General features: G+C 40.4%; 1 protein-coding gene across 2 annotated transcripts; it reads right to left on the bottom strand.

Moving 5' to 3' along the window:
- Positions 1 to 51: 51 nt before the first annotated feature.
- On the bottom strand, positions 52 to 23,806 carry CSTF2 (cleavage stimulation factor subunit 2). 2 transcript variants are annotated; one of them, XM_032330126.1, is made up of 15 exons: positions 23,665 to 23,806; positions 22,303 to 22,381; positions 21,591 to 21,760; positions 20,742 to 20,878; positions 20,151 to 20,270; positions 19,902 to 20,039; positions 18,224 to 18,347; positions 13,575 to 13,637; positions 11,190 to 11,249; positions 10,402 to 10,543; positions 9,410 to 9,585; positions 8,534 to 8,841; positions 4,984 to 5,094; positions 3,940 to 4,065; positions 52 to 279 (listed from the first exon to the last, which is right to left on the bottom strand). In XM_032330126.1, exons 1-14 carry the CDS (start codon positions 23,720 to 23,722, stop codon positions 3,943 to 3,945), a joined length of 1,809 nt encoding a protein of 602 aa, XP_032186017.1. In that variant the 5' UTR covers positions 23,723 to 23,806; the 3' UTR covers positions 52 to 279; positions 3,940 to 3,942. The 2 variants fall into 2 exon arrangements, with proteins under 2 accessions (XP_032186017.1, XP_032186018.1); XM_032330127.1 differs by lacking the exon at positions 11,190 to 11,249 and having other exon boundaries at positions 23,665 to 23,805.
- Positions 23,807 to 25,340: the final 1,534 nt, after the last annotated feature.

Below are 25,340 nucleotides of genomic sequence, written 5' to 3'. Positions count from 1 at the left end.
TTTCAACCTTGGTGTTCAGCTTTTTAAAAGCAAAAAGGTCGTGTATATCAATTTGCAGTATACTAAAATTGTGTTCAAAGTTTATTTCAAGTCACAGAAAATATACAAACTAAGACAACAGAATAAACTGATTTTGTTCTGAGAGAAGGTGATGGGAATCCTCCACCTGGCACCAATTTGGGTCATTCACGGGTTAGGATGCAGAAGTCATCTTTTTGCAACATTTCAACAAAGTTATGGAATTGATTTCCCGATTTGTTGCCAGGTATTTTTGAAAACCTGTAAGGAAAAGTTGGGAGAAAGCCATTAGAAATGGAGACAAAGTTCTCTTTCCCAAACATCAGGGAAAAAACAATTTAAAATTGGGAGGGAGGCTATGCAAACGAACCAATCACCAGGGAGAGATTCCTAAGGTGTCTGCCTCCAGGATCCCCAAAGGGATCACCTGTTACAGCAGAGTTTCTCAACCTCAGCACTACTGACATTTGGAGACAAGTAACTCTTTATTATGCGCACAGGGGTGGGGGGAGATATCCTATGATTATAGGATGTTTAAAAGCATCTCTGGTCTCTCTACCTGCTGAATGCCAATAGTATACCATACCACCTAAAGTTGTGACAATGAAAAATATCTCCAGACATTTCCAAATGTCCTACAGGGAGCAAAACTGCCTCTGGTTGAGAACCATTGATCTGACAGAATAGAAGCCTGTCAGAAGTGACAGCAGAAATGAATCACAACTAGCAAGGTATAGCATGGACAGAGAGCCAACATTTTGGCCATATTATGCACAAGTAACAACAAATACACATTAAAACCTTGGCCACATAAAACGGTATAGACCTACAAGCACACAGCTCATCTTTCTCTCTCTCTCTAACACATGCACACACATGAAAGTAGGTTTAAAGAATGGTGAAAACAGAAAAAGGTCTGTAATCTAGTTAACAGTAATGTATCAATGTCAGTTTCTTGGTTTTGTACTACAGATCAAAAAGGTATTACGTAACAGCTTCTCAAGATGTTATCTCTGGGGGAAGTTGGGGGAAGGGTACCTGAGGCTCTTTGTACTATTTTCCCAAACTTCTGTGAATTTATAATTATTTCAAAATAAAATATAAAACAAACAAAAACCTTTGCCCTGTGGTTTATGTGAAAGGCTTTGAATTATCTTACAAGCTAGAATATACAACAAAAGAACTTTCAGAAACATCTCTCTCTTCACTATCTAGAAATAGTAATTTCCTCATATTGTAGGGAATGTCTTCTCTGACATAAACAAATTAGAAAAAGTAAAAGAGGGGAGTAGTTTTTCATCTACTGCTCTGACTATAACAGTCTATACTTCTACTAAAAAAAATGTCTTTGGGTAACTGGACTAAAAAGATAAAGTATTGGTCATACCAAAAGTCTGGCTAGCTATCCATCTATGACAGCTTCTCATTATAGTCCAATCATTTAAAGTCTAAATACAGGGATGTCTTGGTGGCTCAGTTGGTTAATCTATCTTTGGCTCAGGTCATGATCCCAGGGTCCTAGGATTGAGCCCTGTGTCGGGCTCTCTGCTCAGCAGGAGCCTGCTTCTCCCCCTCCCTCTGCCTGCAGCTCCACCTGCTTGTGCGCGCTCTCTCTCTCTCTAATAAATAAAATTAAAAAATTATTAAAAAAACAAAGTCTATGAGGAATTTGAGAGGCAGTGTGGGGGACTTGGGGGTAGGGAAGGAAAAAATGAAATGAGATGGGATTGGGAGGGAGACAAACCATGAGATTCTTAATCTCACAAAACAAACTGAGGGTTGCCGGGGGGAGGGAGGTATGGAGAGGGTGGTTGCATTATGGACATTGGGGAGGGTATGTGCTATGGTGAGTGCTGTGAAGTGTGTAAACCTGGCTATTCACAGACCTGTACCCCTGGGGCTAATAATACATTATATGTTAATAAAATAAATAAATAAACCTGAGCAACTACCAAAATAAAAAGTCTAAATACAGAAATGAAGCATGTTTCCAGTTTGGATGTTTTAATGACTTTGCAAATATGGATTAAAACACAATATATTTTGTAAAGACTTCTAATTAGTATAAATGAGCTCACTATTATCTGATATTAGATGGATGGGAATTATAACACAGATGGGGTAACAAGTAAAAATTCAAAAGGTGATATTCCAGCTGATATTGGGACAATGTAAATTTTAAGTTGTTTTTAGAAAACAGTATTATTAGGGTGCCTGGCTGGCTCAGTTGGTAGTGTATACAACTCTTGATCTCAGCATTGTAAGTTTGAGCCCCAAGCTGGGTGGAGATTACTTGAAACTAAAGAAATCTTTAAAGAAAAATTAAAACAATTATTTATTTATTTATTTTTAAAAAGATTTTATTTATTTATTTGACAGACGGAGATCACAAGTAGGTAGAGAAACAGGCAGAGAGAGAGAGAGGAGGAAGCAGGCTCCCTGCTGAGCAGAGAGCCCGATGCGGGGCTCGATCCCAGGACCCTGGGATCACGACCTGAGCTGAAGGCAGAGGCTTTAACCCACTGAGCCACCCAGGCGCCCCAATCATTTATTTATTTATTTATTTATTTATTTATTTTTTTAAAAGATTTTATTTATTTATTTGACAGAGAGAGATTATAAGTAGGCAGAGAGGCAGGCAGAGAGAGAGGAAGGGAAGCAGGCCCCTTGCCGAGCAGAGAGCCCAATGTGGGACTCGATCCCAGGACCTTGAGATCATGACCTGAGCCGAAGGCAGTGGCTTAACCCACTGAGCCACCCAGGCGCCCAATTATTTATTTTTTAAAGATTATTTGAGAGAGAGAGAGAGAGAGAAAGAGAGCGAGCATGCACGCGCATGCCAGAGAGTGCACACAAGCAGCAGGAGTGGCAGAGGCCGAGGGAGAAGCAGACTCCCTGTGGAGCAGGGAGCCCAATGCAGGGCTCGATCCCAGGACCCTGAGATCATGACCTGAGCTGAAGGTGGACACAACCCACTGAGCCACCCAGATGCCCCAAGAAAAAATTATTTATGAAATACAAGATGTTGGGGAAAATGGTCTTTATTTATTTATTTTTAAAGATTTTATTTATTTATTTAACAGACAGAGATCACAAGTAGGCAGAGAAGCAGGCAGAGAGAGAGAGGGGGAAGCAGGCTCCCTGCTGAGCAGAAAGCTGGACGCGGGGCTCGATCCCAGGACCCCGGGATCAGGACCTGAGCCGAAGGCAAAGGCTTTAACCCACTGAGCCACCCAGGTGCCCCGGGAAAATGGTTTTTAAAAGAAAGGCCAATACACGGAATCAGATGGTTCCATGATTACAATCCATTTTATCTGACAGGTAAGAAAGAAAAAGAAAGGGCAGCAGTGTATAGCAACCTCTAAAATGTAAAGGGACTGGTGGTGATAGTGGATGGTCACAACCCTGAAATATGTGCTCTAACAATTTAACATCAAAAGAGTCAATATTAAATAAATACTGGAATCCAAAATATTTATATATTTTATTGAAATGCTTTGTATTTTCACCATTTTGATGGGACAGTTGGAATAAAATAACACCACTGATCCTGGAAGGATACACACCAAACCACATTTAGAGGTTGTCCTGGGAAGAAGATTAAGGAAGCAGAGCTTCCTACTCCGACCTTTCTCCATTTCTGTATTTGATTAAATTCGTAAAAGTGACGTTACTTTTGCCATTAGGAAAGAAAGGTTAAAAAAGTTTACAACCAACTCAACAACTGAACAGATACCCTGTTGTCTTTCCCATCCTGACAGGAGCTGACCTAATGAAGGGTGAAGAGTTTAGCCAAGAGGAGTGTAGGCCTTGGACAGTCTTCACAGATCAGCTGAGAGGGTCATGGGTTAAGGCTGAAAGTCTCTAATACCCTAAATGCACAAGGAAATCATCCAACTTAGGCGGGTTAAGTCTGCTCACCTTTCAAGGTGCTCCAGTGGACTTCTGTATTTGTTCCTTTAAGATCAGGATACTCTGCCTCTGCTCTGGAGGCAGCATGGCAATCTGGTCCGCAGTCAGCTGAAGGACCTGCATGATCAAAGCAGCCTGTGAAGAGAAGAAAAAAAAGGGGAATGAGTTTTAATGATGGCACCTAAGAAACCACCACCAGCTTCCGTCCAAAAAAGAAGGATACTTCAAAGAGAGAATACTATAGGCAAAAAACCCCACCCCAAATCAAATCAAACCCAAACCAGCTGGCAAGAAAAGGCACAATGTAAAGCTCAAGTACAATAATACTGAAGATTAGGAGACTCAAATCAGTCAGACGCCTGCACAAACCCAAAGTTCTTACAGACTAACATGCTATCTGTGAACCTTGGAAGTCTTCAGTTTTTAATCCTGTTTTAAAGATTTTTAAAATTTTATTTATTTGAGAGCGACAGAGCATGCGCAAGAGTGTGAGTGGGTGGAGGAGGGCAGAGGCAGAGGGTGAAGCAGACTCTACGCTGAGCAGGGAGCCCGAAGCTGATGCGGGGCTTGATCCCAGCAGGACCCCTGCAATCATGACCTGAGCTGAAGAAAGATACTTAACCACTTAACGGATGGAGCCACCCAGGCACCCCTTTTAAAATCTCTTTTTCAAAAGTTTTAGTCCTCCCATCAGATATGAGCTCCCCACGATGGTCAAATATAGAAACAGATGTACTCATGGGGAATCTGCTATGTTTTTAGGGATAAAGCAGAAAGGGGAGAGGGAAAAAAGGAAATCAGATTTTCAGGCCAATCTGGTCTGCAAAAAACAACCGTTATCACCTGATGAGTCTGAAATGTAACATAAGCTGCCATTTATATACATCCATTCAAGAATTTTAAGACCAGGCCCACAGATTTTCAGATAACAAGATCATAAAAAGTTGTAAGAGTAAACATCAGTTCCAAAGGAACTCCAAAGACACAGGACCTCCACATCATAACTGAAAAGAGGAATCCAGAAGATGTGTGTCTATGGAGACAGACAGTTACCTTCTCATGGTCCTGTGGGGTAACTTGGTTCTGGCCAGGACTAAAGCCCCCAGGCTGACCTCCACCCTGAATGCTTGCTCCTTGCATGCCTGCTCCCTGCATGACGGGGACCTATGTGCACAAAAAGAGAGGAGAGAGTTTTCAGAACTTCTCATATAGTATTCAGAATCCAATAGCAGCAATGTGAAAGATATGGTTTGATTATGGATAGGAGGTTTTTAAAAAAAAAGCAAATTAACGACTGAAGATCACTTTCTACCATCAGCAATGGCAGAAGACAGGGTTTAGCAAGAGATCAACTAGGGAGTTAGACACATTTGCTTATAGTAGCTCTAGCATCATCAACAAATATCATATAGCTCAATCAGGTACCATCAAATCAAAGAAAATCCAGCTGCATGAGCAGAGAGAAAACGGAGAGCATCCTAGAAACTAGTGCTCAGTGGAAACAGCAATGGAAGCCAGCAGATTCTAGAGATAATGTATGCTGGTCCACTGGGGAAGCGACATTCACAGAGATACTGCCTACCTCTAGTTCAATCAGACAGAGTAAGTAAGGCAGAGATGATCATAATGGCAGTGGCAGGAGAGGGCAAGGCCTCTGGGGAAAAGAATGCTATTAGCCCAACATTTGCTTTTTATACCTTCCCAGAGAAAATATGCAGCAGATGCTTTCTGCTAAATACAGAGCAAGAAATAGGACTGACCCAAGTTAAAAGAACAAAATGCAGTTATATCATACTTATTTATGATCTTCGGTGAGTTTGATCTTTGGGAAGACTATCATAACCCAAAGAAAAGGCCTCAGAGCACCGAGAATAACTGTTAAAGGTCCTTATATTGTTATGTTCACACTCAGGCATTCACCCAGAGTTTAGGTACTATTATGAAACACAAATTGTGAACAAGCTTAGTTACCTGCTTCCCCAGCTGATCAGAAGCAGCTAAGCACAAAAAGAAATGTGGATACATTGTTAAGAGCAGATGCCATGACAGCAATGTGAATAGCTAGGCGACAGCCTGATAGTGAAGGAGACTGGAAACCACACAGGAGATAACTACACTTTCTATTATACCACATATAATAGGCACATTCAATGATGACCCTGAGTAATCAAAAATGGTAAAAAATCATTTTTCATTATCTTGTTTAAAAAGGGAAGAAAGCACAGTACACTTTATTATCACTTTCTGTTCTTTATCAGTACTGAAACCAGAGACCAGTCTGAACCTTAATGTTGTGTTACAGATCTGGAACATTAGGAAAATAATAAGTTTGAAGCTTCACAGTTAATACTAATTTAAAGTATTATATTACGAGCTAAACATTCAATAATGGCCATTTAAAATTTCCAGGAATGCCTGCTCTAGGCAGACAAGTCACAGTATAGGTGACCACACAGCCACGGTTTGCCCAAGATAGTCCCAGTTTATGCTTTTGCCCCAGAGTAACTATTTAATAGCACTCTCACTTGCAAACATGTCCCTGTTTGGATAAGTCACATAATCACCCTAGTAATGATAAGCCTTTTATTTATTTATTTTTATTTTAAAGACTTTATTTATTTATTTGACAGAGAGACACAGCAAGAGAGGGAACATGAACAGGGGGTATGGGAGAGGGAAAGCAGGCTTCCTGCTGAGCAGGGAGCCTAATGCAGGGCTCGATCCTAGGATCCTGGGATCATGATGTGAGCCAAAGGCGGACGCTTAACGACTAAACCACCCAGGTGCCCCATAATAAGCCTTTTAACTAACAAGTTTCCAACTAGGTATACTGGAATTAATTTTTAAAAATCTGATTTAAAATTATAAATTAGGGATATACTATAAAGTTAAAAACAAACACGGCACAGAACAGTGAAAGAAAGGAAATATAGATGCATTTTTTTTCTTATATTCTTCTTTGTTAGAAAGATCCATCAAAAATTGAATAAAAGCTATGATCTGTAGGGGATGGGATCAGAAGGGAGACAGATAGAGGGGAAGAAGCAGGGTTCCCACTGTCTATCTCTTACATATGAGTGAACATATTAATTTAAACAATATAAAAAAGATTTGAAGATAAAATTTTTATTTTTTTCACTCAAATCTAATACGCTTTATACAATCTATGAAGGAAAACTATATAAACCTAATATTACAGAGTAACGAGTTCAAGCACTAGCAGAGACAACAAAGCAAGACATTATCCAGAAATGGTCTTCCAACCTTTATTTTCAAAGTCTTTCTCCAAAAAACTATTGATAGAATTATATAACGACATCATGTAGTTATTTGTTGTCAGTCTCTCCAGTTAGAATGCAAGCTCCATGGGGGCGGGGATTTTGTTTTTTTCACACTGCTATATCTTTAGTACCTAGAGCTCTCTTTGGTACACAGTAGGTGCTCAATAAATATTTGCTGACTGACTAAATAAATGAATAAAAACTGTTTCTATTTTAAGGCTACTGATCCTAGAGGGCAGAATAAACATCAAGGCCCCCAGACACATTTTTAAAAAAGCACAATTTGAAAAAAAAGAGAATAGTTTTCTTTTACACAGCAGAAAACAACATATTTGTATTTCCTATTAAAGAAGGGGAAGCAGACACACATATACACATACATGATGTGCAGATAACAGGACTGAGTGGTACACTGAAAAAAACAGTGGGTTCTATTCCTTGCTCTGCCAATTTTCAGTTGTATGAATTTGGACAAGTCACCTGAATTCCTGGATCTCAGTTTCCGAACCTATAAAATGAGAGAACTGGATGACTAATGTGTTCCATTCCAGTGACACTCTCCCTCTCACGCATACACACACACACACAAATGAGAGCAAGACACATAAACATATGGAAGAGGGAAGAGAGATAGAAGTAGTACATAGAGGAAGGAGGAGCAAGATGGAGACGAAGGTGCCAGCACATACAAATTCAGGGAAGAGACACACATACCATCTCCCCACAAACATTTGTGTGTGAAGAGGGAGGAGATGACAACACAGAGATGATTACAGACTAACATATACACGTAGCTGGAGAGAGCCAAATAAGGAGAAAGAAAAGATAAGAATTCAGTTGCACAGGTTTTAAGGTGAATGTTAGTAAAAACTGCCTTTCATGTTCCTTTCATGTTCCACCGTTCACTTAGGCTACATGATGAAAGTAAATTAAAATAGGTTTCTGCAAATCTAAGATTATTGAAATGACTGCTAATAGTTCTTCATATGCTCTAATGCAGTTCCTACGGTTGTACATTAGAATCACTTGGGGGAGGTTTTCAAATTATCCATGCCTAGATTCTAGTAATACACACTGCCTCCTAAATCTGCAGGGGCTCTGCTCTGAATGGAACAACTCCTTAAATTGTGGGATAAGATTGCTACAATCCTGGTGGCCAGAAAATAACCATCTTAAGGGACAAACTAGAAAAAGGGAGATCTTCCTGTTCTAACAAGCTGAGAAATAGCCCAAATCAGAAAGCACTCACAGTCAGGCTCAATGGCCAATTCCTGAATAGATCAAGATTTCAAGTAGAAGCAAGAAGTGAGTATTGCACATACCTGTCTGGATCCCTGGGGGCCAACTGCCCCCATGTTAATTGGACTGGGACCCTGGATTCCAGTAGGCATAGGGCCTCTAGGGCCAGGGACCGGGCCCCTTGCATCCATACTTCTGGCCTCTATCCCTCTGACTTCCATCGCGCGGGCCTCCATTGCGCGGGCCTCCATCGCACGGGCCTCCATTGCGCGGGCCTCCATTGCACGGGCTTCCATTGCTCGGGCCTCCAATCCTCTGGCATCTAATCCTCTAGCCTCCATGGCTCGTGCCTCCATTGCTCGTGTGTCTATGCCTCGGGGATCTCTTCCGCCTGTAAAGAAAGTTGTAAGAAAACCACTGTGTAGCTGCTCATCTTCACAGCGAAAAGAACCAAAGATCGAAGAAAGAAATCTATTCCCTCAGTCACATCTCCCCCCAACTACAGGTGACCCTTGAACAAGATGAGGATTGGAGTACTCCCCCGAAACCTAACTACTCACAGCCTACTGCTGATTGGAAGCCTCACCAATAATAAAACAGTTGATGGACACCTATTTCGTATGTTGTATGTATTATGTTCTGCATTCTAATAACAAAGTAAGCTAGAAAAAAGAGAATGTTAAGGAAGAGAAAATACATTTAGTACTGCACTATGTTTATAACAAACAATCAATGTCTAAGTGAACCTATGCAGTTCAAACGTGTTGTTCAAGGATCAACTGTAAACAAGACTGCTTTTGCTTTCTCCTTCCCAGTTTTACAGGTTTGCAGATAAACCTTAAAAATGTTTGCCAACCCCACTGCCCCAGCCTTCTTTATCCCAGATTAGAACCTAAGACAGCTGGGTTTATTATCAGCCCACAACTACCAGGCGGCCTTGTGACATGGTCTCCCCTTACCTCTGCCATCCAAGGGTGGACCCCTCTGATCTAGCATGGGTCCTCTTGGCTCTGCCATTAGAGGTCTGGGCTCAGCTAATGGCCCTCCCCTCATCTCATGTGGGGGTGGGCCACGGCTGTCATGGCCAGGGACATGGTGCATGGGTGGACCCTGGTGAGGTGGTCCCAGGTAACCTCTAGAGATGGAGAAAAATGTAATATTTTAAAACAGAACAAAACAATAAAAGAAATGCCAAGCAGAAGATCAGTAAGTTTAAAAAAAAAAAAAAAGAACCGATGCAAACATCAGTCTATAAATGCTAAGAGAATGAACTGAGTAGGAAAAAAAAAAAAAAAAAAAAAAAGCTATGGAGATACAAATGCATGTATTCAAGAATTTCATATTTGCTCAGGGCACTCATAATTAAGGAGAAGATAACAAATATTCCATTGTATAGAACGAGTATATAGTACAGCGCTTAAGAATGTGGGTTACTGCATGGGTTCAAATCTAGGCTTTATCACTTATTAGCTGTGTGATCTTGGGCACATTTACTTAACTTCTCTATGCCTCGGTTTCTTCATCTGTAAAACAGGACCAATATTAGTGTCACTCTCACAGGGCTGTTGTGTGGATTTAATGAGATGAGCTAAGTAAAGTACTCACAGCAGAGTCAGAGGCATAATCCCCATTCCTATCAGTCATCATCATCTTATTACTGCTACTGTTGATACTGCCACTACCGGTAAGCAATATAAGTTTTTCCTGTTTAGATATGTGCTAGAATTTCCAGTTTCTAAAGATGACTTGGGTAACCATGGTTCGTTCATTCAAAATGACAAACTCAACAGATACAGTTCCGTCCAAGGAGAAGTGCTTCCTTAGTCTTAGATAGTGGCCATGAATATTTATTTATCTGCTGAAGTAGGCAAAGAGGTACAGAAAGATGGTGTTCTCAGACCAAGGGAAAATTTGGATTCCCCCAGTCTTTTCCTTCTTTGTTAATGCTCACCTAGGCTCTACCTCTCCAGTTACAGAAAGTAAAGTGCCTCCACGCGGGTCATTTGGGGCGTCTCCTAATAGACCTCGAGGAGTTGGGACGTTGGCAGGCAAGGGCCCACGCTGCATAGCGGCTCTGGGGTCCTGCATCGGCACTGACAGGGAAACAAACAGGAAGTTACTGTTGTGAAGGACACATCAGGAAACAAGAAATGACTCTATATACCACTGACAACATAATTCAGACACCTGAGAGTGGGTGAAACCTCACCACAGCAGACTCCTCTTGCAGCTCAAGAACAGAAGCAGGGTGTAGGCAGCATCTGTGCCATGTCAGAGGTATGGATGGAATTATATAACGAACAAAGTGGGGAGCAACCTGCCGAGGACTAGCACTGCAACCTGAAGAACCTTATGTTCCTGATTTTCCTTAAAATCAATCTTAGTTCAAGGACCAGAGTCACAAAAGAGAGGTAGGGTCTTGGCATATGGGAACACTGCCATGGCTCTGCAAGAACCTGCTGTCTCCTTACAGACTGCTATTCCATCCAAGCCTCCTGACACCAGTAGGGAGGGAGTACAGCCTCGGACAGATGCCCATATCATCCATGTTCTCTGCCCTGTGTGAAGAGGTCAATCTTAGGCTTGTGGCCCCAACAGGAAAAAAATTTAAAAACAAAAGCCCAAAACACTACCCTTCTGGGTTCTGAACGTGAGGATGACTGGCAAGCAGCCCTTGTCCTCTCAACGTCCCACCCTGAACACCACAAGCAAAAGGAAACCCGTAGATACAATGGGTACCTTGAACTCGCTCAATTGATGCAGGCCCGGCGGGTCCCACGGGCGAGTGCTGTAGGGTTCCTAGGTGAGCAGTAAGTTCAAAAGGAGAAAGAGCAGACACTTAAATAGCTTGCACGCACACAAGTATGCACACACCCACACCCACACACAGAATCATACACATATAGATGTTTGAGATTTACACACGTAAGTTAAAAAGCCAAGAGTGCTACAAAGTCTTCCTAAACCATAGTAGCTTCTTTGGGATCTGAAACTGTTCTGCTGTAATGAGACTGCCTCCTAAAGGGAAACAGGTGGGCCACTGATTTTATTCAGTCACTTTGAATTTCCACCTCTGCTACTACGAGTCCATCTAAATCTCCTTATACTGTTACAAGAAAGAAGGCAGTTCTGAATCTCTAGTTAGGCAAAGAACATAGACATATTTTCATAAGCAAAACATGAAAGACACTGTACTGAATCTGGAAGGCAAGATTTATTCTGAAAAGGTCCCTCACAGAAGCGGACTGTTTTTGCTGTAGTTTATTGCACAAAAATCTCTGCGGGAAATGCAGTGAATGATCTTTAGACAAAGAAAGAGAACATCACTCCTCAAAAAATATTCTGCCACTGTGAGTCTCTGATGATAAGCAAACACCATGACAACAGCAGACAAAGACTAATGAGATGAAAAGAGAGCTAACACTACACAGAGGTAGCAGAAGGAAAGAAGTATCTTCTTAAACTAATCTCCCCATCTCCTTTTACCATTACAAATGTGCATAAGAAGCATGGATTCCAGGAAAAGAAAGAAAACTGGGTACACGTGGGAAGATTTTTGCTTCCTCTGCTGAGTACTGAACAAAAACTATAAAAGAACATTCATCTCCTTTATCTCTTTGAGAAGACACAGCTGATATACCTTCAAAACTCTAGTTATTTCCCTTTGCTAACTTTGGACCCACAGAGGTGATAAGAACTACAGCAGGAGAGAAGAGGTCTTTTGGAAATACATATTAAACAGCTCAAGTTTGATTGACTGATGGCTTGGGAAGAAGAAAAATATGACTGGAACCCCAATGCCTTCTCCCTAATGCAGCAATACTCTGGGTACACGTACAATCTACTGAGAGTGGTCAAGGGCATTGGGGCACAATAGCACGAAACCACAGGCTACTTAGATGAGGTATTTGGTCAAGAGTTTGTTCCACTGTCAAACATCTGATCAGATGATCCATTCTGTCACTTTAGCACTCAACCTTAGTGAACAAACTGTAGACAAGAAAATATAGTACAGAGGCCTTTATCTTAATATTTTGTTTTAAAAAAATGGGTTTCTTTTATAGGCCATGTGCTAAGAAGTAACTTAAGCTTCTCTATGCTGCCCAAAGCTGTTCTTTCTCATCATGATGACAACATGTCTGAGAACAGAAGACACTGAAGAGTGTTTGTGGAAGTTAATAGAGGTGGTGAGGATTTTCAGAAAGAGTAAGATTTTAGTCAGAGACTTCAGCACCTTGCTCTGCCACTTACTAGCTGGGAGAGATGAGTGCTCCAAGTCCTGTCCACATTACTCAGCAGTATTTACTTACCATGTGCCCAGGAAGAAATAACTTAAAACTCTGAGCTTCCATCTCTTTACCTGAATACTGAGGTGCTGCCCCCTAACTCACACTGTTGTTGATGAAAATTAAAGTGCCTGGCCTATAGCATATGCTCAATTTTACAGTTAATTCCTTCTGTTTTCTCACTCTCTCCTCCTAATGTTTTCAACCAGACCACTGCATTTTTCTGTTTCTTCAAACTCTAGCAAAAGAGGAAATAATTTGGAGATTCTGGAGTGGCCATTGTTGTGGCAGCCAGTGTTACAGCCACAGTGTAACATACCCTTACCAAGTACGCTTCACAGACCTCTGATCCCCTCCCAGTCTTCTCTGTGGTTTAGATTAGGCTTCTACATGTTATATGCTCCTTATTAAAATTCCTTAATCAGTCAACAGATATCCACAGAGTGAGAGAGGACATGTCAGTAGTGTCATTAGATTATTATGAAAAGGTGACATAAATAGAAACAAAAGATCCATCTGCTTTATTGATTCTTGTAGAGCTGGGCTCTGAGCCACTAGATGGAAAGTCTAGACTAACACTGTGCAACAAAATACTCTGCAATGAGGGAAATATTATCTATCTGCCATATCCAATATGTGGTGCCATAACCACATGTGCCACTGAGCACTTGCAATGTGGCTAGTGGGAATGAGGAACTGAATTTTAAGTTCTACCTAATTTCAATGAATTTAATATTCAAACAGCCACATATGGTTAGTGGCTGCCATATTAAAACGGTGCAGATATACAACATTTCCAGGTCTAGTCCACATTAACCAGATACTAGTACTTATTTACCTTGGCCTCGATCAATGGACACTGGTCCACTTCCTGGCATTCCAACCTGGGCTTGCATTCCTCCTAGAAGATAAAGAGAAGGAAAGAAAAACACAAATTAGGACATTGGAGAAAAAATTAGGATAGTGGCTGAGTTAACAAATTCCCTTCTGCCTCACCGGCAGAAAACTATAAAAAAAGATCATAACTCGCACTAAACAACGCAGTTATACAGAAGTTAAGTTTGTTAGTAAACTCTAGGGTTCAGTGATAGAAAAGTGAGTTAAATGAGAATATTTAATCACCCTGGTTACTAAAACCTTGGCAGAAATTCTGTGATATAGAACAATGGCACTTGCCCACATAACTCCTCTCAGAAGAGGCAATATTGTTCCCAAGGTATTTTGTAAATTTGTGGGTTTTTGTTGTGAAAAGATTTATAGGGCATGGCTGGCATTTCATGAGAAGCCAACAGGGATACTAGATGCAATCCAATGTCTGACATAGTCCTCCATAATCCAGAATTATCTTATCTTGCAAAATTTTCAGATGTCTTGGTGAACATTAGCACAAATGAAAATCTGTTTACATTCATCTGAACTTAGAACCTAAGTCTGCTGTACTTGTAAACAAAAAAGCTCTTTTTCCCTATTTACATCTGTACACATATAAACTGAATTTTCCAGAAATACAATTACTGAGTCAATTACAGGTATTGCATTTTGTTTCATTAAGAACTTTACCAAAAGTTTCCACCACTTGAGAAAATCATAACACTAATGTCAACAGTCCCTCTGGTATATGAGTTGCGAAAACACCATACCTGTATCTGTCTGCATCTGTAGCTTTTACACTGATGGCATAGGAGCAAACATCTGACTGCTACCTTTTGGTTTCTTGTCTAGTTGTGCCTGAACACATGCATATTAAAAATATTCTTTATTATAGGTTAATTTCCTTTTATTTCTCCTTTATATTATAGTAAGGGCATTATATTTTTGGGGGGACTCATGTTAAGTAGGTTATATCTCTATATTTCATTCCAGGATAGTAAAAAGTCATTATGAAATATGTTATGAAAATGTTATGAAAAGAGCCTGCAGGGTCTAACAGGGTTGAGAACCACTGCTCTACCCTAACCAGTTGGGATAGTATTCTTTGCTATACAAAGAATAATTACGTACCACAAGTCCTTGTCTCATCCTTTCTATATAGCAATAATTCTCTTTTCCTCAAAGGAACTATATATGTTGTATGTAACAAGAAAAGACGAGCTGCTGTTTGCAGTTCATTAATACTTAACTAAAAGCTCAAGTACACATCATATTCTCTCTCTTTAAGATTTTATTTATTTATTTGGGAGACAGTGAGCATGCGTGAATGGTGGGGAGGGGCAGAGGGAGAGAGAGAAGCAGACTCCCTGCTGAGCAGGGAACCCCATGCAGGGCTCATGGGGCTCAATCCCAGGACCCTGAAATCATGACCTGAGCTGAAGGCTGATGCTTAACTGACTGAGCCACCTAGGCGCCCCCACATTATATTCTTAGTCTGTTTAATATGCCAGGTACCGAAGAGCCATGGATTAAGAACCTGAACCTGTGCTAGACCCATCCCTACTAAGTAACTGTGATTTTGAACAAGTGATTTGATAAAGTTAACATTTGCCCATGCTTACTCATCTGTAAAGTGAATGAGCTGGTTTAAACCAGTGGTTCTCAGAATGTGCTGCTCAGACCAGAAGTGTCAGTGTCACCAAAAATTGTTAGAACTGCAAATTCCAGGGCCTGACCTCAGACCTGCTGCATTACAAAGTCTGGCGGTGGGGACCAGCATCTGCACTTTAATAAGCTCCTCAGGTGGTCATTCAAGTTTGAGACCTGCTGGTCTACAGAATTTCAAAGGTCTCTTCTAATCACAAACGATTCTATGATTTATTCAGACAATTCGCCAAAACAATGTAAAGATTTAGGATCTGAGGAAAGTGGTGGCAGGACATATGGGCATAATATCTCATATTATACACTATCACACAATGGCACTTTCACTTTCAGCTTCCCAGAAGTGGAAGTGGTGGGTAAAAGTGTACATGGATTTTAAATGTGAGACTACTTTCTTAAAAGGCTAAAACATTTCACATTTCCAGTAACAAGTTATGATACCACATCCCCAACTAATAGCTCTCTTTGAAACTTTTGCCAGATTGATGGGTTTAAGTAAAGTGAAATCCTATAATTTAATTTGTAATTCCATGACTACAAATGCATTTGTCTTTGTTGCCATTTGGATTTGCTCTTCTACGAAGCGCCTACTCATTTTCTTTGCCTTCTTTGCTACTAGGCTGTTTCCCTTTCTCACCAACTGTCAATGAGTTTTGTACAGGGTATTTCAAACATCTGATTGATGTTCTAATAACTTCAGAAATAGAAATGCTACAGACTTATAAAAATATCACTTTAAGTTCCTTTCACACCTACTTTCAACTTCTATATTTATTAATTTCCTGTTTTTGGTCTCTTGTTTCTTTATAAAAAGTATTTTCCTAGTTCTTTTAAAACTAGTACTTAGAATTCCTTTATTCTTTAATAACGCAGGCATTTGAAGGTATTCATTTTAAGTACTGTTTCCCATACTTTTTGTATACTTTTTGTTGCCTTCTGGATAATTTATAAATCTCTCCTTTATTTCCCCTTTAATTCAAGGATTACCTAGTGTTATGTCCCTTATTTTTCCAAGTAAATGTTATTTTCAGTTACATTGTAATTACTTCTAATTTTACTGATTTATAATAAGAGAACATGGCCTGTAAAATCTCTACGTTTTAAACTTGTTTTTATTTTATGCCCAAGTATGTGTTTTTTAACTGTTCCAAGGTTTTTGGGGGCAAAAGTGTATTCTTTAGTCAAAAGACCTAAATCTCCCATAATAAGTCATGCTTACTGGTTCCACTACTTTATTCACTATCTTTTACTTATTTTTTATCTATTAGTACAAAGGTAATTCAAAGTGTGGTCCACAGAAATGTTGATCCACACACTGTATGTTAACAATTCATGACACTGTAAGTACAGAAATGGAGAGCACTTAGAAACCTTTACAGCAGTTTGATGTTTCTGTGACATCTAATTGCATGATCAGGGCACCTGTGTCACTGACCAGAATACAGATGACTTGGGTGTTTTTCAACTCACATTATGAGCTGCCTATATCATGGGTTGCATACTTGTCATGTGTAGTAGGGCCACATTTCGACTTGTGATATTTTAAGGTTTTTTTTTTTTTAAAAGATTTAATTTATTGGGGCACCTGGGTGGCTCAGTGGGTTAAGCCTATGCCTTCAGCTCAGGTCATGATTTAAGGGTCCTGGGATCGAGCCCCACATCAGGCTCTGCTCAGCAGGGAGCCTGCTTCCCCCCCACCGCCGCCCCCCACCTGCCTCTCTGCCTACTTGTGATCTCTGTCATATACATAAATAAAATCCTTAAAAAAAGAATTTATTTATTTATTTGAGAGAGAGCAAGTAAGAGAGAGCATGAGAGGGTAGAAGGTCAGAGGGAGAAGCAGACTCCCCACGGAGCTGGGAGACCGATGCAGGACTCGATCCTGGAACTTGATCCTGTAACTTCAGGATCATGATCTGAGCCGAAGGCAGTCGCTTAACCAACTGAGCCACCAAGGCACCCTTATCTTAAAGTTTTTAAGTTAGGCACCCTTAACTCAAAAATGTATAAAATACAGAATCCATTTCTTTCATTGAAAGATATTTACTCTATAGGTAAATAAAAATCATGAATTTGCTGAAATTTCTTTTAAAATCCCTTCCTCTATTCCTTGTCAACTTAGCTCTGTAGACCAGTTTCTCTACAAAACATAACAACTGAGATTCAACACTGTGTAGTGTTGTAGTCAATCTAACCAAGATTAGATAAATTAACAAGAAGCAAGTATGTTGCATAAAAACTTAAAATATTGATATCTATCATGTGTTCATATAGGAGTTTCATATAGGGAACCACTATTTCACTCAGTAACTCTTAGTTATGATTGCTGAATGACAAAGACCAAAAGCATAATAGCAATACTCATTATTAATTTCTACATACTTACTTGTAATCAAAATGTACAGTTTCAAAAATTCTTTTTTCCTTTTGTGTTGTTTGGTCTGATTATATTTAATGAAATGCAATTTCATATCCATTAAATATAATAAAACAAATGTCACTATGTATTTTGTGTCTTTTCTTTTAAATGTGCCTTTCAACCTAATCTAAGTCTCTGGCTTTTGGTGGGAAAATTCAGTCCATTCATATTTAGCAGAATAACGACTACATGAGACTTTATTCCTTTCTCCTTACTCTACGTTTATTATTACTTACTTCACAATGTTGTTTTCTTTTCCCTCTATTTTCTGGCTTTGTTGGCTAGTTCCATTCATTCCATTTCCCCCTTGCTAATTTGGAAGTTTTACCTCACTTTTCCATTTTGTGGTCCTTTTCCCTTCTCTCTGTGTATAAGAGACCAACTATTCCATCCATCTAGGATATATGCTTTCTAGCTATGTAATTTTATATCAAGATCTCATTACCACATAATAATTTGGTGACATTATACCATTTGCTACAACGAAAGTTTAGCAAAATACCGAAGTGGTGGAGACTGTAAAGGAAACATACCTCCAGGAGCTAAGGAACCAGGACCAGGCCCTGTTACAGCCGCTGGTATCTGTCCTGGTGCTGGAACTCCAGCCTGCATCGAAGCTTGCATCAGAGGAGGTGCACCATTGACATGCATTCCACCCTGAACAAAAATAAAAACAAAAATAAGAAAAATAAAAAAATAAAAAAATAAAAAAAATAAAAACGGTATGTATATGCCTTTGGACAATACACATGAGCCTGGTTATACAGAACACAATTAAGATGGACCATGTTCTCTAAAAGCAGACACTGACAAGTCTGACCTGTGTTGTGAGGCCATATGTGGCACCTATGGTTGACTTCAAGTTGTTTACCTCTACCAATCTGAATGGTAAAAATGATAGATTATTGTTCTTTCTGTTTACGTTTACCCTGAGGTTGAACACTTTTATTATGAAAAGCTCCAGATATATAAATTGTATAGAAAGGAAAATAAACATACAGTTTAGGAAATAAATATACTATATGTACTTGAAATCTGCCCTCTGGTCTTCCCTAACTGCATCCTGTTTTCCCTTCTTAAGACAACTACTTAAGAATTTTTACAGACATTTAAAAGTTGTATGTAAATCATTATGTACTAAATATATTAGCAACTCATTCAACATTTTTGGGGGATATGTGCAAATACAAATATGCCATATTTTGGAAAGTCTTCTACATTCACTCATTTTCACTTCTGTAACTTTTGAGTTATATGTGTTACACCACGTATCCTAGTTCCTCTTTACTACTATATGGAATTAGGTTTTTGAAAGTCATTCATGGCGACAGGTGTAATTTATTTAACTGCTATAGAGTCTTTCACTGGATAAATATACAACATTTTCCCCATTATTCCACTGATGTACATTTAGGATGTTTTAACCTTTCACAATTACAATGTGGCAATAAACATTCTTGAACGTGACCAAGGACTTGTAATCGGCCAGTTGTCTGTCATGTGTGTGGCATATACTTTTTCCCAATTTGAATTTGTCTTTGGGGTTTATTTCTATTAACCTATACAGAAATTCTTCAGTTTTCAAATGTACTTATTTTCTATGGCTTCAGTTTTGTGTCATGCTTGGCAAGCAAGCTTTACTTTTTTCCATTGGTAAGGAGACGTAAGAATGCCAACCTCATACAATTACTCTAAGTCCTAGATGAGATAATGGATGTAGAATAACAAAGTGCCAACCATAGTACCACACATGCACATAAATACCAAAATTAGCCTATATATAAAAGGACGGGGGCGCCTGGGTGGTTCAGTGGGTTAAAGCTTCTGCTTTCAGCTCAGGTCATGATTCCAGGGTCCTGGGATCGAGCCCTGCATTGGGCTCTCTGCTCAGCAGGGAGCCTGCTCCGCCCCCCACCGGCCCCCGCCTGCCTCTCTGCCTACTTGTGATCCCTGTCTATCAAATAAGTAAGTAAAATATTAAAAAAAAAAATAAAAGGACACACATGAAGGATCGCTTTGTTTCACAAACTTGGCACCAAATCTACATTCATTCAGATGCCATGTAGTCTCCAAAAATGAAAACTGCTTTTATGCCTGGGAACTGAAATTATCATTTTCAGCTCCTGACTGTTCTTCTTTCAGTATATCTTCCTAACATGAAAATGGCATTCAAAACATGTAAAAGAAACGTTATAGGAGATAAAGCCCTACCAAAGCCTGGGCTTGAGGGGCCTGAGGATTCTGCTGGTTCATTGACACAGTGGATCCTGAGCCAGGCCCAGCACTGTGGACTGGCTGAGGGTTGCCTGCAATCAGTGTTGGGATATTTGTCTGGCGATGCAGAATTTTCTAAAAAATGAGAAGACAAATCTATGAGTTGTCTGTTTAACAAGGCAATCAGGCAGTTCCTACCCCACTCAAGGTGTGCTGTGGTGTTTCCATAAACAAATAAGCACTCACCAGAGCAATCTCTGGATCCACAATTCTCATCACTACCTGTGCTTGTAGCAAAGCATAAGCCAGCTGAGGGTTCTGAAGCAACATGTTCCGTGCCTCCTGGGGACTATTCTGGACACAAAGCTGGGAAGATAAAGAGATTCATCATCAGGTTCAATACTTAATACTTAGAAATTAATAGTGATTTAGAGCCATTCTCATCTGAGAAATATAATACTCAAGAAGCTTTTTAAGCTATCATCGGTTTTTGTATAGCACACAAAATTTTGGTCATGATAGGCAAGAGAAGGAAGAGGCATTTCAAATACCATAATACCACCATTTAGGAGAAAAGCCACGTCTGAAGATCTACATCTGATATCTATGGGCCACAAAGAGCCAGATTGTATAGTTGTGTTTGTATATAAAAAATGGAAAGCTCTTTGCACAAAATGTAAAATATGCTGTGCACATATGGCATATCGAAGTTGCAAGAGATGGTGGTCAACAGGCACACCTTATATTTGAGTTCAGGGAATCATTTCCATTCACTTGAATAACTCCTCAAAAATTTGATGTGATTTGATTTGTTCTTAACCTAATGCCTCCTCCCACCTTCATTTGTTTCATCAGCTCAAACATCTGCTCTGGTGGAAGACTGGCAACTGCTTTGCTAATGGACTCAGGGGCATCCTCAGGACTGATGGTCTCTCCATAAGGTGACTCAATGACAGGGGCACCAGTGCCAAGGCCTGATCGGGAAGAAAGTACAAAAAGTTAAGGAGGCAAAATTATGAGCTAAATCATTTCAAATATCTAATTTCCAGGGCTGCTTCCTTTCCAGGACCTGTTATAACTTTAAATTATCTGGAACTGAGAAGTAAGTAAACTGCAAGTCTCTTATTTCTGTAGAGGAAAGTGACAGAAAGTATTTTCTGTTCTCAGAAGAAAGCTGGGACTAGGATCACATAGGTAGACAATGTTCACCTAAATTAGGGATGAGGCATAATGATTTCCTTTTGACAAGTCATTAGAATCGAAACAAGAGATAAAGATGCTAATCTTAAAAACAAAATAACAGAAAAAGATGCTAATTAAGAATGGAATTCCTGATCTGGTACCTCATGAAAAAAGCCAGGATGCCTTAGTAATCCCACCAATTACAGATCTGACAAACAGTTATAGCAGCGGTTACATAATGACATAGTTCGTGCAAGTAATGGCTTGGTGAGCCTGAATTCATCTTCAACTGTAAATCAACTCCTTTGTAACTAAAGGACTTCTAAAGTCAACTTTACCTTGTTTCTCAAAGATATATACTTCCCTAATGCAGGAGCCTCAAGGGGGTCAAGAAGCTAAGTGGCTAACCATTTTAACAGGTGCTAAAACATATCACAAATGGAAAAATCTTCATTGTTACATCTTTACTAATTCATGTTGCATACAAATCAGGTTTATACTCACTCTTCAGCTCTTCTTTGTTCTTTTCACTGGCAGCATTGTCCACTCGAAGTGCTCTCCCACTGAATTCACGCCCATTCAGGTTTCGCATGGCACTAAGTGCTGTCTCCTGGTCTTGGTATTCACAGAAGCCATAACCCTTTGGCTTTCCTGTCTCCCTATCATATACCAACCTGGAGGAGCAGAACCAAGTATCGGGCACAAATGTTACATATACATAGGGCTCTTGCTAACATGGGCAAGTTCTAATTTGGTCCACTCTAAGACAAATAACTTTATCACTTTGACTATTTCACTGAAATATGATTTAAACATTTTTAAATAAAAAAATGTATCTTTTAGTAAGGGCGCCTGGGTGGCTCAGTTGGTTAAGCGACTGCCTTTGGCTCAGGTCATGATTCTGGAGTCCCGGGATTAAGTCCCACTTTAGGCTGCCTGCTCAGCAGAGAGTCTGGTCTCCTTCTCCCTCTGACCCACCGACTCTTATGTTCTCTCTCTTTCATTCTCTCTCTCAAATAAATAAATAAAGTTTAAAAAAATGTACCTTTTAGTAAAAATAAATGTGAATTGTATGGTATGTGAATTTTACCGGAATAAAGCTGTTACAAACAGAAGGATGCATGTGAAAAGTCACCAGTAAAAACCTTGCTATTATTGCTAAAGGCCAAATTTGTGATTTTAAAGAAAACCCCAAGTAATCAAATGAGAATCTCACCTGAAACTAACAACGGGTCCAACCTCAGAAAAGATGTCCTTTAATTGCTCTTCAGTAGCCTCATATGGAATGTTCCCCACTATGGAAGAAAATAGACAACAGATTAAAACTCTGAGTTTGTAACCTATTTCCCCTGTGAGAAAGTAAAATGAATCAGTACTTATATCACTGAAAATGTAACAACTACCTCAAAATAGTGTTCCCACACTGCTAGTTCCATGGTATTTCAGACAACATTTCAATGTTGTCTGCTGACTTTAATTACAAAACAAACTACTAAGATTAAACATAAAAGGCACAGGCACTTCGAAATATCAGTTCTCAGACTTATCTTACAAGTATTATGATTTTCCTTACCTTCGGTGAAAATAAATACTTTGGCATTGGTATTTACTTGAAGATCTGCAAGTCTTATCGACAACTGCTAAAAATACCAATGTATTTGATATTTTAAAAACTGGCATATTATTTCTGTATTTCCACACATACATACAAACTCAAAGAATAACCATGAATGTAATGGAGGATGTTTCAAAATTATTCTGAACTGTTTTGTTATGGCCATTCCAAAAGGTGCTTTAAAATCACCACACTGACTTAAAACAAACAAACAACTTATTTCCAGGCACCTGGGTGGCTAAGTGGGTTAAGCCTCTGCCTTTGGATCAGGTCATCTCAGGGTCCCGGGATCAGGTCCCCCATCGGGCTCTCTGCTCAGCAGGGAGCCTGCTTCCCCCCCCCTCCGGCCTCCCTCTCTGCCTACTTGTGATTTGTCAAATAAATAAATAAAATCTTTTAAAAAATAAAAAAAAACCTTATTTCATCTGAAAAGATTACTCAGAATGGACCTGATCCTCTTTAAAATTTCTTCGACGAGATCTATTCGTTCATTCATTCATTTACAATCCACTTTAAGACTCCAGGTGGCCACTACCAGTATGGAACCAAAATGTTACAAATAAAAAACAGAGGCTGAAAGTCCTTACAAGAGGGCGGGAAGTGGACACAGGGTTCTATACACTCATCATATAATCTGTATTCTGGGACAGGGAGTGAGCAGTACGGGACAGTTGCCAGGTGCCCTCGATTCTAGATAATAATAGAAGCTCATGAAAGGAGAAACGCATAGAAACTGAACGCTAGTTTAACTTCCTCAGCCACATCATGAAAAGGCTGTGAGACCTCAGGGGAAGGGAGCATCACTTTGCCCGCGAGTCCACTAGAGCGGCCGTTCCACAAGACGGGCAGGTAGAGCTGCAAGCCCGACCCATCACCAGCTCCTGCAGGAATTCATTAGGTGCAGGGGCTATTCTTGTCTCTTTCTATCCCTCCCCCACGCTTGGCTCCACGAATTCCTCTTACCGAACACCGAACGCAGAGAACGATCCACCGCAGGGTCTCTCACAGTCAAACCCGCCATCGCTCTCTTCCGGCAGCTTCCGGTGCGCCAGAGCACACTTCCTTACAGCGCCTGAGCTCTGCGCTAAACACGCTTCAGTACGGGCGCGTTACCCGGAAGCACCTGGGCAGGGCGCGCACATGGCCCCACCCCTGGCGTCATTGCGTCAGCAGCTGGCGCGCCCTCCATCCCCAAGAGCTAACGACTCCGGGCTGGGTTGCGACCGGAATGTAACTCGGTTCCGACTTAGGCTTGTGCGGTCCTAGACTAACCTGCAGGATTTTAGTCTGTAGAGTTCCTTATTATTCATTTTTTCTTAGACCAACACGAAGAATGATCGGCCACACTAAAGATGGCGGTAGCCGCTTTACCGTGGTAACGGGGAAGTCATTTGCTAAAAACCTTGACTCTTACATTTTAGTTCCTCCCTATGAGGGAAGGGAAGTGCTTGGTCCGCCCCAGCAGCGTGCCGGTGAGTTTGTAAAAGCTGGAGTGTACCGGGTCCCTGGGTGGCTCAGTGGGTTAAGCCTCTCCCTTCAGCCCAGGTCATGATCTCAGGGTCCTGGGATCAAGCCCCACGTCAGGCTCTCTGCTCAGCAGGGAGCCTGCTTCCCCCTTCTCTCTATGCCTGTCTCTCTGCCTACTTGTGACTTCTCTCTCTCTCTGTCAAATAAATAAAAAATATCTTAAAAAATAAAAATAAAAATATTAAAAATAATTAAATTAAATTAAAAAAAATGCAAAAACCAGCATTGGGTTTCATTATATTTTTGATTGTTTTGGGGGCTCTATTTCATTTACAGTTGATTCTTTTTAAAAAAATTTTTAAATTTTATTTATTTTTTCAAAGATTTTATTTATTTAATGCAGAGAGAGAGATCACAAGTAGGCAGAGCAGCAGGCAGAGAGGGGGAAGCAGGCTCCCTGCTGCGCGGCGGTCGGGGGGACGCGGGGCTCCATCCCAGGAGCCTGGGATCACGACCTGAGCCAAAGGCAGAGGCATTAACCCACTGGGCCACCCAGGCACCCTATCATTTACAGTTGAGTCTTGACCATTGTGGGGGCTAGGAGCCCCAACTCCTGCAGAGTCAAAAATCTGCATACAACTTTTACTCCTGCATAGCTTTACTGATAGCCTATTCTTGACTGGAAGCCTTACTGAGAATATAAACAATTGATTGATGCATATTTAATATGTATGTATTCTGGTCTTATAATTAGGTGTGCTAAAGAGAAAATGTTATTAAGAAAATTGTAAGGAAGGGGCGCCTGGGTGGCTCAGATGGTTAGTCATCTGACTTGGGCTGAGGTCATGATCTCCATGTCCTGGGTTTGAGCCCCACAGCGGGCTGCCCGCTCAGCGGGGAGCCTGCTTCTCCCTCTGCCTCTGCCTTTCCCTCTGCTTGTGCTCTGTCTCTGTCCCTTTCAAATGAATAAATAAAATATTAAAAAAAAAGATGATTGTGAGGAAGAGAAAAGACATTTACAGTACTATACTTTATAAAAAAAAATCTAGGGGCACCTGGGTGACTGAGTCTGTCAATTGTCTGCCTTCAGCTCAGGTCATGATCTCAGGGTCCTGGTGTCAAACCCCACATTGAGCTCCCTGCTCAGTGTGGAGCCTGCTTCTCTCTCTCCC

Source organism: Mustela erminea, chromosome X (genome assembly GCF_009829155.1).
Source record: "Mustela erminea isolate mMusErm1 chromosome X, mMusErm1.Pri, whole genome shotgun sequence".
NCBI classification, from domain to species: domain Eukaryota; kingdom Metazoa; phylum Chordata; class Mammalia; order Carnivora; family Mustelidae; genus Mustela; species Mustela erminea.
Note: the sequence above shows the minus strand (reverse complement) of the source record. Positions and strands in the feature narration are given on the sequence as shown.